General features: G+C 39.7%; 2 protein-coding genes across 5 annotated transcripts; one reads left to right on the plus strand and one right to left on the minus strand.

The window, feature by feature from the left end:
* Positions 1 to 296: 296 nt before the first annotated feature.
* LOC115361967 (U8 snoRNA-decapping enzyme) lies at positions 297 to 4,264 on the minus strand. Of its 3 annotated transcripts, none has more exons than XM_030055700.1 (5): positions 4,132 to 4,264; positions 2,994 to 3,125; positions 2,724 to 2,764; positions 825 to 1,062; positions 297 to 726 (listed from the first exon to the last, which is right to left on the minus strand). In XM_030055700.1, exons 2-5 carry the CDS (start codon positions 3,123 to 3,125, stop codon positions 502 to 504), a joined length of 636 nt encoding a protein of 211 aa, XP_029911560.1. In that variant the 5' UTR covers positions 4,132 to 4,264; the 3' UTR covers positions 297 to 501. The 3 variants fall into 3 exon arrangements, with proteins under 3 accessions (XP_029911560.1, XP_029911558.1, XP_029911559.1); XM_030055698.1 differs by lacking the exon at positions 4,132 to 4,264 and adding an exon at positions 3,420 to 3,613; XM_030055699.1 differs by lacking the exon at positions 4,132 to 4,264 and having other exon boundaries at positions 2,994 to 3,260.
* A 99-nt stretch (positions 4,265 to 4,363) lies between these two features.
* Positions 4,364 to 14,997, plus strand: gss (glutathione synthetase). 2 transcript variants are annotated; one of them, XM_030055692.1, is made up of 13 exons: positions 4,364 to 4,495; positions 5,020 to 5,161; positions 7,111 to 7,256; positions 7,605 to 7,680; positions 8,842 to 8,981; positions 9,254 to 9,370; positions 10,108 to 10,188; positions 10,380 to 10,457; positions 10,593 to 10,662; positions 11,091 to 11,285; positions 11,789 to 11,870; positions 12,408 to 12,597; positions 13,782 to 14,996. In XM_030055692.1, exons 2-13 carry the CDS (start codon positions 5,030 to 5,032, stop codon positions 13,903 to 13,905), a joined length of 1,431 nt encoding a protein of 476 aa, XP_029911552.1. In that variant the 5' UTR covers positions 4,364 to 4,495; positions 5,020 to 5,029; the 3' UTR covers positions 13,906 to 14,996. The 2 variants fall into 2 exon arrangements, with proteins under 2 accessions (XP_029911552.1, XP_029911553.1); XM_030055693.1 differs by lacking the exon at positions 4,364 to 4,495 and adding an exon at positions 4,502 to 4,525 and having other exon boundaries at positions 13,782 to 14,997.
* Positions 14,998 to 15,093: the final 96 nt, after the last annotated feature.

The following is a 15,093-nucleotide window of genomic DNA, read 5'->3' on the forward strand; positions in this document are numbered from 1 at the left end:
ACCATCATGAAGGAAACCTCCAATAATCTAAGCTGTGTTAAGAAAGATGAAGAATGCCCTCTGATCGAAAGCAGCCTATTGTTTCTGCAAGCTGTGCCCCTTTGAACCTGGCGGATGGAGGATACCACAGAGTCCCTGCCATGTGTTACCATATAAGGCAGCAGAGCCCTGCAACACCACTGAGATGTAAAATGGTGGTGGTGGTGGTTGAAAGTGTTGATTATTGCACCTGTAACTTCCATATTATCATTTGTTACCCACCCTGTGATTTAAATAAGGCAAAACATCAGCTCTAGTATGATTATTGAAATCAGTTATTTTATTCCCAATTTCAAGCAAATGGTGAAGCATGTGATGGTGCTTCCTCCAAACTGTTACATGCACACCAGGCAATCATGAGTCACTGGCGCAGAAACAGCACTGACTGTGTGTACGTGCATGTTTGAGAGTGCATGCTGCTGATGCATGCTCAGGTGTCTTTCAGGACTGTTTCCTCTTCTCCTACGTGAGTGTGAGCGCTGCCTGCAGGTCCTTTGAGGTGCGTGCATGTATCTTGACAGACTGCGTGAGGGCTCTGTGCAATTCCTCAGGGGTGACCAGCTTGAAGCGCAGCAGAGCGTCCAGCAGCTGAGAGCGAGCGTTCCCGATGAACGAGTGCGACAGAAAGGACGGGAGTCCCGCTCCGCTTTTGAAGCTATAGATGGGGACTCTGACCATTCCCAGAACCTGGAGAGTCACAGGGAACAGAGCATGAGATTAGATAAATGGTGACAATCAGTCATTCTCACAGGAAAAGGACACACACACACACACACTCGCTCTACCTCGTGCCCGTGATCCGTTGCCGTGGATGCGGCTGCTCTCTCCACTTCTTTAATCTGCTCCTCCTCTATCTTCTTCACGTAGAAGTGAAGAATGAGACGAGAGGAAGATGGGGAGGAGGTGGGAGCAAAGCAAGAGGCCACATGATCTTCTACCGATACGGGAAGCGCCACACCCAGCTCTTCCAACAATTCCCTGGTCAGCCCCGCCTCCAGGGTTTCTTCTGAAGGGTTAACAAGCCTGAGGTTCAAGGAATCAGGGGTTCAAAGGTCAGAATCAGACGTGAATGCAGATGAACAGCCATGTCGGTTGTATTGCTCCCGTGAGACTTCTAAGAGTAGGAGTAAATAAATCAAGAAGACTGGCTCATTGAATTTCAAAGCCCAAAATCACTTTGCTGAGGTGGGCCGCTCTTGCCTCAAGTCACATGTGAGTCACAAGTCATTGGATCTAAGTCAGAAGGGACAAGTCTTCAGTCAACCCACAATGTCTTGCAAAAACAAGCCAAGTCAAATCAAGTCAAGTAACTGGTCTGATTAAGATCCAGTTTAGTTTATGCTATTTTGCCTTGAGTTCTGCTCCAGCAGTTGACTCTTTTAAATCACGACTAAAAACTTTATTATTAATTTATTTTGACACTGCCTTCAATTAAGTTTAATGTCATTAATTTCAGGCCTGCTGCCAATCTGTGATGCATGTTATCTTTAATCTTATTCAATACATTTTTATACCTAATTTAATTCAGTTTTGCATTTTGGAATTGGAATTTATCCATTTTAATCTTCTTTTGTTTGTCATTTGTCACCAATCTCTTTATATCAGCGTTTTTTGTTGTTTTTTTTTTTTGGATTTTTTTTCATTGAAGCCATTAATTATCATGTATATGAAATGTGCTCTATAAATAAACCTGCCTTGTAAATGTAACCAGGACAATACAACCCTGGCATCAAAATGGTATGGGTGACAATGAAAATCATATCAATCCAGTGGTAAGTATTAAAATTTGAAAGTTTTTCATGTCACTTCATGTGCAGAAAACAGAAAGTCGAAGTCATGTGATTCAGTTATGGGAGTCACTGTCTTATCTTCCATATTCCTTGGTCAAATCTCACCTCTGTCACATGTTTTTTGATCAATACATAATGAAGTCATTCCCACTGGATTTGTTTTTGCAGTGACGAGGTGCTCTCCTCCATATAATTCATCTGGTATGTGTGATGCATCTGCAAAAATGCATGTGCAGCCATTGCAGAAATCCTGTTTCAACGTTCTTTCTGCATTGTTGCTGCATCCACAGGTGCTCTCACGAACCTCTCTGTAGGACGGCATGGAGGTGCGTAAGTCTTCATAAGTTGTCGGTCCATAAATGCAAAAGGAAATGTCAGGTCTGGCAAATTCCACAATGGAAAACATGTAAATGCAAACAGGTTACAGTTCTCATTCTAACTGAGGGCTATCATCAAGGACCCTTTTGCATTACACTGATGCTCCTGGCAGTGTGGCTGTTCTTCGTGGCTTTGCATTGTGTCATAAGTGTTTATACCTGTTGACAGGACTCTTTTGGCGACCTGAGGATGGACCTTGGACTGAAACATCTGCACTGCACCTCAACACTCTTCCCTTTTTTTTTTCTTTTTTTTTTTTTTTTTTTATTAAACATGAAAAACAATCTCCCTTTAAGTTTGCCTCAGTGCTTCAACAGTGTGCAGGCGTTCTGGAACTGTGCTTGAATGTTTTTTTGCCTACGCACATATAAGGACTTTGAATTGGACATTATTAAAGGCACGGTGAGTGTCCATGAAAGCTCATTTGGGGGAGAAAAAAATAAAAATATGAAATTAAACCTACCTGTATAAATAAAGGATAAAACAAAAACAACACCAGGAAAGACTCCGACTCACCCGCCAGGGAAACCCAGCAGACCGTCAAAGCGCATCTGCATCTGCAGAGGGTGACAAAGGCAGTCACACACACACACACACACACACAGATGCATCAGTGCACACACAGACGCAGAGATGTGCAGAAGCGCACAGACACGCATGGAGGCTTTCCCATACATACACACAGACACGTCAGCACAAAGGTTGTGCACATACACATCACGCATACGCACTCACACACGTGCAACTCCCCCCTCCTCCCCACATGCACACACAGCTCTCCCTCACCAGTACGATGTGTCTCATGGGAGTTCTCCCAAACAGCTGAGCTTTAGTGTCAGAGAAGAGCATCACGTGGCACGCATGCCTGCAGTGTGAGCGCATCAACGCCTCCTCCCGGGACAGCTGTCCACTCGCCATCTACAAGAGGGCATGCACGCACGCATGCGCACGCGCACACACACACACACACAGAAAGTAAAAATCCTAAAGTGACACAATCACAGTGCAGTTCTTCCTGCTCTCTTCTGCCATGTGCTGCCCATGTGACATAATCCCATCCCCCTGCCATCTCTCTACCCCCCTCTCTCTCTCTCTCTAATGTTGAGTCATCATATCCATGCAGCCTGGCTGAATCACACTCATGCTCAGATTTCTTTCTGCTCTAGGAGATGCCCTGCCCGCTGATCTATTCTTATAAAAAGCAAACCTAACCTCAGTGAAATCGACTGTTTGGCTCGCTTTAAGGCCTGTGAGTTACACAATCCACTGTCAGGCTAATAAACCTGCATGCAGGAAGTCCAGCCTGAAGGATCAGGAAGTTTACAGGAAGTCTGTGCCACTCCTCTTAGGAAACCAATTCAGTTGATTGGGCAATAAAGCTCTTTACCGCCATCTGCTGGCGTGAAGCAGAGTCACATGTGCGGAAATCCTAATACAGGGTGACCCAAAAAAACGGGAATTTTTGAAGTGCGTATTGGCAGACATGAGCAAGTGGCAGCACAATTTTTAAAAAATGAAAATTCCATCATTGTTTCTTAAATGGCATATTTTCAGGTTTCAATTACTATGAATAAAATATTTTTCTTCCATCACTCTTGGTTTTATTGGATTGTTAAAAAGTTCCCGTTTTGTTGGGTCACCCTGTACTTTATTTCTGACCTTTTCATATCGTGACATTTTTAAAACTAATATTCAATTCATTTCATACACCATTTAGTTGTTTTAAGGGGTTATTTTTGAATTATACTACATATTATCATTCTAACCCTAAACTTGCCTAATAAATCTGTAGGCCTACACAACTCTAGAATTTATGAACCTAACTTAAAAATAACCTATAAGAGTAATAAGAGTATAACAGTTTTCTCTGCATAGGCTACATATTACATATTTGGCTACTCAGTTTTCCTTATAAGAAAATTACATTTTAATCTTCTCTTCTCTTCTCTTCTCTTCTCTTCTCTTCTCTTCTCTTCTCTCAAGATAGATAAATAGGTAGATAGATAAATGCTGCGCTTTCGATGTGGACTTTTTAAAACTGCAACTGACAGTTAAACTCCTTCCAATTTACGGAACCAACTACTGAGCACTGATTGGCCCGACAATACGGAAATGATTATGTGTAACCAATGGCACATCCCGAGAAGCGCTGGTCACGCGGGGGGCGCGTCTCTGGGTGGCAGTGGCGTACGTTCATGCGTCAGCTCCGTTCAGCGTCAGCCCCACCACACTGGACGTCAACGGCCAGTATTGGCATTTTAAGGAGCACTGTTTTCCGTGTGACTCAGGTAAGGAGAGCAGCTCAAACAGTTTAAATGGTAAACTCATTTAGTTGAAGCAAAATTACTAACTGTGTCTGTGAAAGCGGAAATTTCCTTGTTGCACCCAGACGTAGCTTACTTGGCTAGCTAGCCACCAGGACTTGACTGAACCACACTCAGTTCACAACATCGTCAACACTACTGGTGGCACATTGATAGTTTTACCATCTATTGCACTATAAATGTCGTTGTGCTTTTTGAATTCGGTCTCCTGTCCTTCCTCATGTCTGTCAGTGTAAATGCTATTACGCATTCGACTTCTTTGCAAACACTTCTAATGAACACTTGTCTAATGTATCATGTCATATGTGCACTGTGTAGGCTCTAGGTTATCTATTCTTCTTCCTCTTAATTATAATATTCACTAAGTGTGTAACCCTTTAGACGGTTTTACTAAATTTCCTGGCAAAGTCAGATGTGTTACTGATTGATTTAACAGTGATGGTGATCCTTGCTTTATTCCAACATGTTCCTGCTGCTCATTATCTTAGGTGAGTAACTATGGCCCAGGGGATCCCAGAGGAGATGTTAATGAATACCACGCTCATCAAAGAGCTGGCAGATGTGGCAAAGGATGCAGCTCTAATACATGGAGTGGTAATGCGGATTAAAGAGACCCCCAATTCATCAGAGGTGAGATGTGACAACAGACGGCGTTATCTTCACTGGAGGACTGTCTCAACTCATTTCCTTTCTCTCTAGAGAGAGAAAGAGAGGAAAAAAGGGGGAGAATGATAATTTTGACAGTTTTTTTTTTTTTTTTTTAATCACTTTTTCCAGTATAATGAAACTGGGATCCACTTCACCTCCAACACAGCACAAGTTTTCTTTTGCAAATGTGTCCATACCTTTTTATTGGATTCACACATTTTTCACGCTCTTTTGCATAACACTTCTCACATGTGTCATTTACATGGCCCTGACTTCACTATGGTAGTCAAAAGCAAAACATCTGCTCACAGCTGATAGAAATGATCTGCATCACTGTGAAATCACTAGTGCACCTGCATCACTACCCTTCCCACAAATCATCATTCATCAATCAGTCAGTATACACCTACAAAAAAGGGGCCTATAAATTGTATTCTGCATTTTTTTCAACTCCTTTGCGTTTTTCTGTGTAATACTGTATGTGAATTACAGTATTTCAGTTTTTGCTATCAATACAGTAAAATTTCACTTCAAAGGCTTTCTGAGTTTGGATGCAGTTCTTTACTGTAAGTTCACATTTGAATGTTTAGCACACAAACTGATAGCTGTATTTTGTATCCTGTTGTCAGCTGCGTTACAGTACAGTAGAGCTGATTGAAGGAATCTACTCATTTGGGCATAAGTTGAGTTGTTTGAGGGAAATATTGGCTTTTGCTACTTGCTTTACAATATGTAACTATGTAAATTGTTAAAAAAAAAAAATATGACTGCAATACACATAAGAAAAAGTAAGGTTGAACCTGCTCAGACTGAAAAGGGTATGTTGCATTTTGGTGTTGAGTATGAAGTGAGTGAGTGGCTGGATTAACTCGCTGACTCACTGACAAAATGTGCTTTTGCTGCATGTTTGAAATGTTTTGTCATGGTAAGAGCCTTTTGCAAACAAAATGTGTTATTTTGAGAAGAGCGCCTCTCATTAGGCCTATGTATTAACTGTTTTGATACCATTGTTTCCGATTTGACAGAGGAGGTAAAGGGATTGAAAAAAAAACTGTATTGCGCAAGGAGAGCAGACAAAATAACCGGTGAAATGAAATCAGACTAAGGTGTATTAGCTATTTTAACACCGAATGAATTAATCTAAAATTATATTTCATTATTTATTTAATTATTTAATTATTATTTTACTTCCTGGAAAAACAGCGGAGAGAGAAACCAGATTTGTCACATGTCTTTTGTCTCCAAGTTCATTCACCTGCTAACCCCTGCTGGAGAGGGTGTAGACTGTCACGCTTCCCCTGATGCATATGCATAATATGCATATTGTGTGCGAAGGTTCACGCTATCCCCTCACTTCCACCGTCAACAGGCAGTCATGTATACACACACTGCAATGTAATGTGCTAATTATAAGATTGCTAAAATCAGCCACCTAACAGTAATGCGTCAATGTAGGATCTTTAATATCAATAGAAGATGGTTGAGAGTAGTATAAGTAAGAGATAAGTTATTGAAGACAGTGCTGATGAGAAACATTGTCAATGCAATTAAATGGTGTTGCTCTTCTTTGTGGGAATTTTTAATGTAGTTCAAAAAGACATTTTTTCTCTCTTGTAGAACACATAACTGCATGTGCATTTGCCTGATTTGACTAATTGATCTGGAAGAGCAAATGAACCGAGGAAGAGATACCATTGAGCCGCCAGCCAGAGCTGTCCAAACAGCCGTGTTCAATGCAGAGTCATGCTAGGAATTTGTTATGCTTTGGGAGACAGGATTTGGGATAGATGTTTATCATGCCCGTGTGTGCAGTGAAGGGATCTTTGGCTTTAATGTTTATTTCCATTCCCCACATGTAATGTCAAATGCTTTGGTGAACATTTTGAGTTTATTGCTGTCAAATTTATATTGTGCACCGTTTTATTTTTCAGCTGGTGACCTACGCTCCATTCACACTTTTTCCCTCGCCTGTGCCAAAAGCTGTGTTCCACCAGGCTCTGGCAGTGCAAACTCACTTCAATTTGCTTGTGGACAAGATCAGTCAGGACTCAGGCTTTCTGGAGGAAGCTCTTGCTAGGTAGGATGTGTCTGTAAGCTACTATGAAGGTGACCCTCCAAGTGATTTTGGAAGTAGCCATGTACCTAAAGATTGCTGGACAAAAAATAGCTTTAAAAAACAGCTCATGGAGGCCATCCTGACAAAAACCATCCTGAAAAACAATTTCTCTTCTCTTCTCTTCTCTTCTCTTCTCTTCTCTTCTCTTCTCTTCTCTTCTCTTCTCTTCTCTTCTCTCCAGGATTTACATTTTCTGTTCCATGATTGATCTAGCTACTTATACTTTTTACCAGTGGAGTTTGTTCAGCAGTGTAAGACTGATAATATTGCCTTCCAAAGGATTAACAGGGTGCTACTCTTTGTTCTTAGCACCATTGCAGTGGATGATTTCACAAGGAGGCTGTTTGATATCTATCGAAGTGTCCTAAAAGAAGGAAGGTCTCAGGTATGTTTGTGCAAAGTACTCAGCTGGGCAATAAATCGATAAGTATCGATATTGTGATGAGGCCAGATATTGTCTGGGATTTTGGATATTGTCAAGAAAGGGTTATTACATTAGGGGCATAAAATATTTGGAAATCCAGACGCATTGGGAAGTTTGGAATTTGTTAGTATTAATTTGTATTTCATGAATGTGTTTATTAACTTGAAAACTGACCAATGTCCACGTGCTTTGACATGCTTCTACTCCTGTTCAGCTGCTGTCCCTCGCGTAAACAGTCTCGTGCTTTGTGTAAAGTGTGAGGTGAATCAGAATCATCAGCCAGAGTCATCAATCATTAAACTTAAAATGTTCTTTATAATGCATGTGGCATCTGTAAATTTGAAATCACATACACAGGCAACACAACCAGCATGAGAAATTGATCCAGTGGCACAGCATTGAAAAAGACAAGACACAGAACTGACACGCTACTTTTGATGTTCATATTGAAATGTCCAAGCTCTTTCAGATGAACAGAACAGAACAGTCTGGTGTTTGGTGATGTCTTTCTCACGCTCTCTTGTCTGTCTAAACTGTCTTCTCAGATAAAGTCTTGATTTTATTCTTTATTCCTAAAATTAAAAAAAAAGAATAAAAACTGCCTCACAAATAAGAGAAAAACTCCTTAAAGTAATTGTTGAACTATAATCGGCCTCCTCCCGCTTTTACAAAGGAACAGTAGTTTTCTTCTGATTTGTAGGAAAGAAATCATGCTTCTGACATTAAGAAAAGGCATATGTGATGTTTTTTCTCAAAAACCTTGTGTAAATGTGCTTGTCCAGATGATGAAAACGAAAAAAGCAAAGTTAAAATATGTTTAAATGTCATAGAAACTTGTTTAATATTGGAGTATCCAGACAGTTTCTCATAATGGGGGCATGAGTTTAACTGACTTCATGTAATCAAGCTCATTAAAGTCTTAATCCTCAGCCTTTGAGATATAATTTCACCAGATATTCACTTGTCTCTTATAGGATTAATCTATTTAGCCTTACTGAAAATGCAAAATATCAGCTTTGCTGTCTGAGTCCGATGTCACTCTTGCCTCAATCAATATCAATTACTGTTATTGATTTATTGAGTTACTAGTAGTATAAGGGGAGTCCTTTTTGTTCTTCCCAGTCCATCGTGTTGGGCCTGAACCGGTCAGACTACATGCTGGACCAGAGAGAGGATGGGACTTCTTCTCTGAAGCAGATAGAGATTAACACCATCGCTGCCAGTTTTGGAGGTCTTGCCTCACGCACCCCAGATGTCCACCGGTCAGTCAATCAGCATATCAGATCAACTCAGAGACTGTGTGGCCGATTTAGTTTGGGTGATGAAATTGAACACATTTTTTGGGGCACCTTTGGAATTAACTGGAATTGTTATTCCTGGTAAGGTGTTAGTATGGACATATCACTCACTATCACTTGTAGGTGTGATATCTCCATATATAGGCTGTCTGCCATGTGTCCTCCTCCCTTGTTCTTTTTGTTTTCCCTCTTTTCATTTGCTCTCCTCATTTCCTCCTCATCATCCTTCTCCTCAGACACATCCTTCAGGTGGCAGGCCGGCTGGAGGACAGCCAGCGTATCCTAGACAACAACCCTGCAGCAGGTCTGGCCAAGGGCCTAGCCAAGGCCTGGAAGCTTTATGGATCAGAGAGGTAGGTATTGAGTTGGTCCGTTTAATTGAGCAGCGTGGAACCATCCATTAGTTTAATATGTCCTTACTTTATTCATTCAGGCACTAACCAGTTTATCTATCAAGTTGTGGCTGCTGTTACAGTGCTTTCTACCAAACAATTTGTGTCAATGCTATACAGTAGGATAGAAAGATAGTTGTCAGGGTAATAAATGCAACATTAGATAAATCCATTTTATTGCCTCTCCTTTTATAAGCAATCAGTATCAGTCAGTACCCTTTCCTGGTTTTTCTTGCAACTTCATTAGGATTTGGGTATGCAAGATGTTGCCAAAGATGTTTTCTAATGAACTCCATGTCAGTGCATTATCACAGCTGTGTGTTGAGTTATTACCTGATACACTCTTTAACATTTTGTGATTAGATAAGGCCAATTTACTTATTTGCAGATAAATGGCAATGGCTTTATAAGTAATCATTATCTAAAGGAAATGGACATTTTTTCATGTGCAGAAGCAAGTGTGTTTCAAAACCAAAAAGTAAAAATGCTTTCAGTTTCATAATTAGTATGTAGAAGGTAATGGTATCAAACTTAAGATAATGGTATAACAGTTTTAGATTATAGCTATACTCATGGGATCAGTTTAACTTGTTGACTTTACTTTGGTATGACTTTCCTAATACTATGGCCCATCTTGACAGTTGAAATCAGTTGAGTGATGTGTTGCAAGCGTTCAGGAGCACCCCTTGTCATTCCAGAGCAGTGGTCATGTTCTTGGTTGAAGAGGGCCAAAGAAACATCTTTGACCATCGATATGTTGAGAATGAGCTGTGGAAAAGGTAAGACATGACTGCTCATGGGCTGTTTTCCATTAAATATTAATTAACCAATGATCCACACCCTACAATGATGTATTTTTATGAAAAATATATCTGCAAGTGCAGCTTTTACTGCATTCACTGCATTCCCATCTAAAGTATCCACTGTCCAGTTAGAATTCACCTTACTCTGCTGTGAAATGATCTTTCAGAAAAATTCCTACAATAAGAAGACGGTTTCAAGATGTGTGTAAGACAGGGTCCCTTGATCAGGACAAGAGACTGTTTGTGTAAGTCTGATTTAGTCAATACATAATAGATATTTCTTAGCACAGACACAATAAAAGCATGTTAAACAAACCAGTAAGAGATAATTACAGGAGCAGTCACTTGTATTCACTGTGTGTTTGTTACGTTCTTTTCAGAGATGGACAGGAGGTTGCGGTGGTGTATTTCAGGGATGGCTACATGCCTCAGAACTACATCTCTGAACAGGTCTCAACTTCCTTATTTTTAGTAGTATTATTCCCTGCGTGAAGTCAAGTTGGAGATTGTGCTTTAAGCAGGCACCACCTCCTTTTAGATGAGCTTAAACTAGGCAAGGGAATTACAGTAAATTGAGAATTCTATTTTAAAAATCTCAAATATTGAAAGTAGCTGATGAGCAAATCTTATGAAAATGTTGTTTTCTTGTTGTAGCTTTGATATATGTACTACATTTTGAGACCAAATGATTGGACAATACTCTTGTTTAACAAGGCATACTATTTTGTTTTTACTTGATATTCCTAGTATAGTTAACATTGTGGCATTTTTACCTACTTTCCACTTTATTGCAGTGGGAATTGCAAAGAAAGTACATCATTCTGCACAATTTTATTAATATTATTATATTTTTTAAAATATATTTTTATAACTTGCAGAGTTGGGATGTTCGTCTTCTGATGGAGCGCTCTCTGGCTGTGAAATGTCCAGACATCAGCACCCATCTGGCTGGAACCAAGAAGGTCCAACAGGAACTGGCCAGGCCTGGAGTCCTGGAGAGGTTTTTCCCCGACCAGCCGCAAGTGGTGGAGCAGATCAGAGCCACCTTCGCTGGCCTCTACACTCTAGACATGGTGAGGGAATGCCACATACCACACAGGTGTCTCACAATCCATTTTGGAGAGGATTACGGGCCTCTTGGACTATGTAACTCCACCTTTGTAAATTTGTTAGTTTGAATGAAGGAAAAATCGATCATTTTGTCAAGCTTTATTTTTATAGCACATTTTATACATTATAATGCAGTGCAACATACCGTACACGGGGACTAGTTGAAGGAATAAGAGGGTGTAAAAATCAAAGAAATGTGATAAAAGGAAGTGGTCATAGTAAAACAACATCTAGACAAAACATAAATCTAGATAAAACTCAACACCAATGAAACAGAACCAATCAAACACCAATAAAATTGTTCTTAGGTAATGGAAACCTTCATGATTCATGTCAGAGGATGTCATTTTATTTTCTATAAACAGTGTGAACAATTAATAAGAGCTATAAATAAAACTTGAACTTGTCTCTGTCTCAGACTACTCCTGTTTATTTACTGTGCTGTCCTTGTCGATGTTGTCTGCAGGGCCCAGAGGGCGACAAAACAGTGGCAATGGCTTTGGCTACACCAGACAATTTTGTCCTGAAGCCTCAGCGAGAGGGAGGAGGTACTGAACCCTCATATCATAGAGAGAATTTCCCCATGGCTGCAAACTACAACCTCTTTATGACCGATTTCCCTTGTTGTCTGTTGTTGGAGATTTTTTTCTCAGTTAGCTCAGTACAAGCTGTGTTGTACAACTAACTCCCAAATGCTGAAAGATTATTGAAATCACATGGGTTGCATTTTTATGCCTTTAAAAATGACTGGATGACAAGGGTAAAATTACAAACCACCGCCATGTTGGTCATTGGAGTGGCGCTTCCACAGTGTCCCACATTGTTAATGATGAAAAATCCAGTGGAGCACAGGACAATTTTACAGTCCATATAAAGGAATATTGAAATAGTTGACTATGTTATGTTACTTACCTCTATTAAAAAAAAGTTGAAACTGCTGCTTTTGATCTGCAAAACAACCCTTATATACTTTCCTTGCTTACTTTTATTGAATACTTTAACTTTGCCAATATAAAATGTACATATAAAAAGTCATGGTTTTCACACATTATCCTGGCCATTTTTTTTTTTTTTTTTTTTTTTAGGTAATAACATTTATGGATCAGAGATTTGCCAGGTACTGGAGGGAGTGAAGGAGAGCACAGAGAGGACAGCATATATTCTAATGGATCTGATCCATCCCAGCCCTGTACACAACTACCTGCTGAGACGAGATGCTTCGCTCCAAGTCAGCAAATGTCTCAGCGAACTGGGAGTGTTTGGAGCATATGTCAGGTACACAATCATTATTGTCATGAATAAGATGTATGCATTTACTGGCCTGCCAGTCTTTCTATATATCCAAGTATCATATCCAGTTAAATTCTATACACTGCTATGAATTTATTCACAATTTATTCATTTTATCCGAGCACCAGCAAAATATCCATATAAAATGAATAGATCCTAACCCTCTCTGTGCAGCACCTGTTAGAATATAACAGTATAGCTAGAACTTTTTTTTCCATGAATGGAATGTTAGTTGTTACTGTTCATTTATTTAGTTTGTTTTTTCACTCTTTTGAAAATGAACATGGATTTTGCTACAACTGTGCTGCCACTCAAAATAATACTAAAACTGTATAATGTCCTTTGACCACAAGATGGCACTGGTGATGTGCCTGAACTTACAGTCTGAATTGTTCAGTCTGATAATATTGAACCATGAACCTGTGCACCAGAGTATGAAGTGATATGCTATTTTGATGTCACATAATACAGACAGTAATCATTGGAATAATAATTTTACATGAAGAAAACTTTTCTACAACAAGATTCACAAAGTGCTTCTCAAGCAGTAGGCCTAAGTTATAAACAAAGAACACTTAAAAGGGATAATAAAGCCAAAGAATATGTAAAATGTAAGGTATATAGCACATAAAAATAATCAGACCTCCTTAAAACCAGAGGTTGGACCGGCTGTTTTGGACATAGGCTCTAATATGTGGGATCTGTCTTTCCCTAGCTGTGATCCATGACTGTCTTTTCATGCAAGTCCAAGTCAGGTCTCAAGTCACTGAAGAGCAAGTGTTCAGTAAACTGCTCAAATATGTCAGTACATGGGAAACACTGAGACCATAATGCATGTGGAAAATTGGTAGTGAAAATGATATTTAATAGTAACTAAATGAATGCACCTAGCCTACTTAAAAAAAAAAAAAAAAAAAAAAAAAAAAAAATCATCAGTAGGTTTTCAAGTCTTGGCCAAGTCTTTGCTTCCAAGCCTCCAGCAAGTTAAATCTCAAAGCTGTCAAGTTGAAAGTACCAATTTTGGTGACTCAGAGTCTCAAGTCTACAGTTCTGCCTTGACAGGATTGAATATACCAAATTACAGGAATAAATGCCAGACATCTAATTGTAAAACGTCTTGTGAAGATTAACTGGTCTTAGCTCCCATTCCTCTCTGTGTATCCTTGCAGGCAGGGCAAAGACATGGTGATGAACGAGTGTGTGGGTCATCTGCTGAGGACCAAGAGTTCAGAGCACTCCGACGGGGGCGTAGCAGCAGGAGTTGCCGTGCTGGACAATCCACTTCTGGTCTGAGACCTTAACACGGTTTCCTGCTGGACTCTGACTACAACTGCACAAGCAGACAGCTGTGAAATCAGGGTTGCACTTTAGAGCTTTGCCACAACTTGAGTCAGAAAGAAGAGATGCCTAGCAACTTTTGGACAGAATTATGAGATGAATGTTTGGTCATATTCTGGGTAATGACAAGCTGAAGTAGAAGTAGATGAGTTTAAGTTGAAGGAACGGTATATACAACAAAAAGTAACTAATGATGTTTAATCACAAAATAACTCCTGGTATGTACTTAACAGATTGATCATACATAGGAGTGTAACATGACCCAAGGGTGTATTTTTCCATAAAATACATCTTTAAGACTAAATAGTAACTGTAAATACAGTAAATCTATAAATCTTACAGATAAAACTTCCATTTCTTTAGGTATAAATATCCGTGATAATAGATGATTCTGAAGGCAACTTAAACCAATGTTTGCCTGTTGCCTATATTTTGTATAATAATGATTCCTAAAGAGTTCACGAGGGCCATGTTCATTAAGACTAAGTGTTGCCAGCCAGATAAAAGGAAAACCTCAAAGTGTCCTTTGACCATAGATTTTTTCTATTTATCATCAACTCATTTATGCAGGTACTGTGATGTTTTGCTGTGACTTTATACTGTAGGAAATTGAACAATATCTTAAAGACATGGTGGTACAGGGCAGAAAAAGCAGAACCATTTTTCTCATTCCTTGTGGACCAAATGTTCCTGCTCGACATGCAGTTAAAAAGAAAACTATCAAACAGTCATTTGGTAGGAAATAATGCTACATTATAGGTATTTTTACAGGTTAAAGGCTTAAGATTTAGCCTGTGGAGGAAATAGAATTATGAGTTAATTATGACACAGATTCAATGGCATTGTCTTTATAAAGTGAAGAGATATATTTCAGATCTTTGAATCAGCTGACCAGCCACACAGACAGCTGGGGTACAGGATGAACACTAGTCCCATGTGTCATTGGCTGTTCACTGGAGAAAATAAATACCTCTTACCTCTCCCTGTTACACTCGTGTCGTGCATCCTACCACCTCTCGTGCATCCTACCACCTCACATACTGTTGTTCTCGTGTCGAGAACAGCCTGGTCTCTTCCCCAGAGCTGCCCTACAGACTCTTCCTTTTTATTAGCAGCTCTACACATGATTATCACAATCTCAGT

Source organism: Myripristis murdjan, chromosome 7 (assembly GCF_902150065.1).
Source record: "Myripristis murdjan chromosome 7, fMyrMur1.1, whole genome shotgun sequence".
In the NCBI taxonomy this organism is placed as follows: Eukaryota; Metazoa; Chordata; class Actinopteri; order Holocentriformes; family Holocentridae; genus Myripristis; species Myripristis murdjan.

Coding starts and splice junctions, on each gene's coding strand:
- LOC115361967 (XM_030055700.1), bottom strand. CDS start 3,125: ATGGCGAGTGGACAGCTGTCCCGGGAGGAGGCGTTGATGCGCTCACAC. Junction 2,765..2,993: donor CCATGAGACACATCGTACTG/GTGAGGGAGAGC, acceptor CACCCTCTGCAG/ATGCAGATGCGCTTTGACGG. Junction 1,063..2,723: donor CTGCTGGGTTTCCCTGGCGG/GTGAGTCGGAGT, acceptor CTTGAACCTCAG/GCTTGTTAACCCTTCAGAAG.
- gss (XM_030055692.1), top strand. CDS start 5,030: ATGGCCCAGGGGATCCCAGAGGAGATGTTAATGAATACCACGCTCATC. Junction 11,286..11,788: donor GCCTCTACACTCTAGACATG/GTGAGGGAATGC, acceptor TGTTGTCTGCAG/GGCCCAGAGGGCGACAAAAC. Junction 12,598..13,781: donor GTGTTTGGAGCATATGTCAG/GTACACAATCAT, acceptor GTATCCTTGCAG/GCAGGGCAAAGACATGGTGA.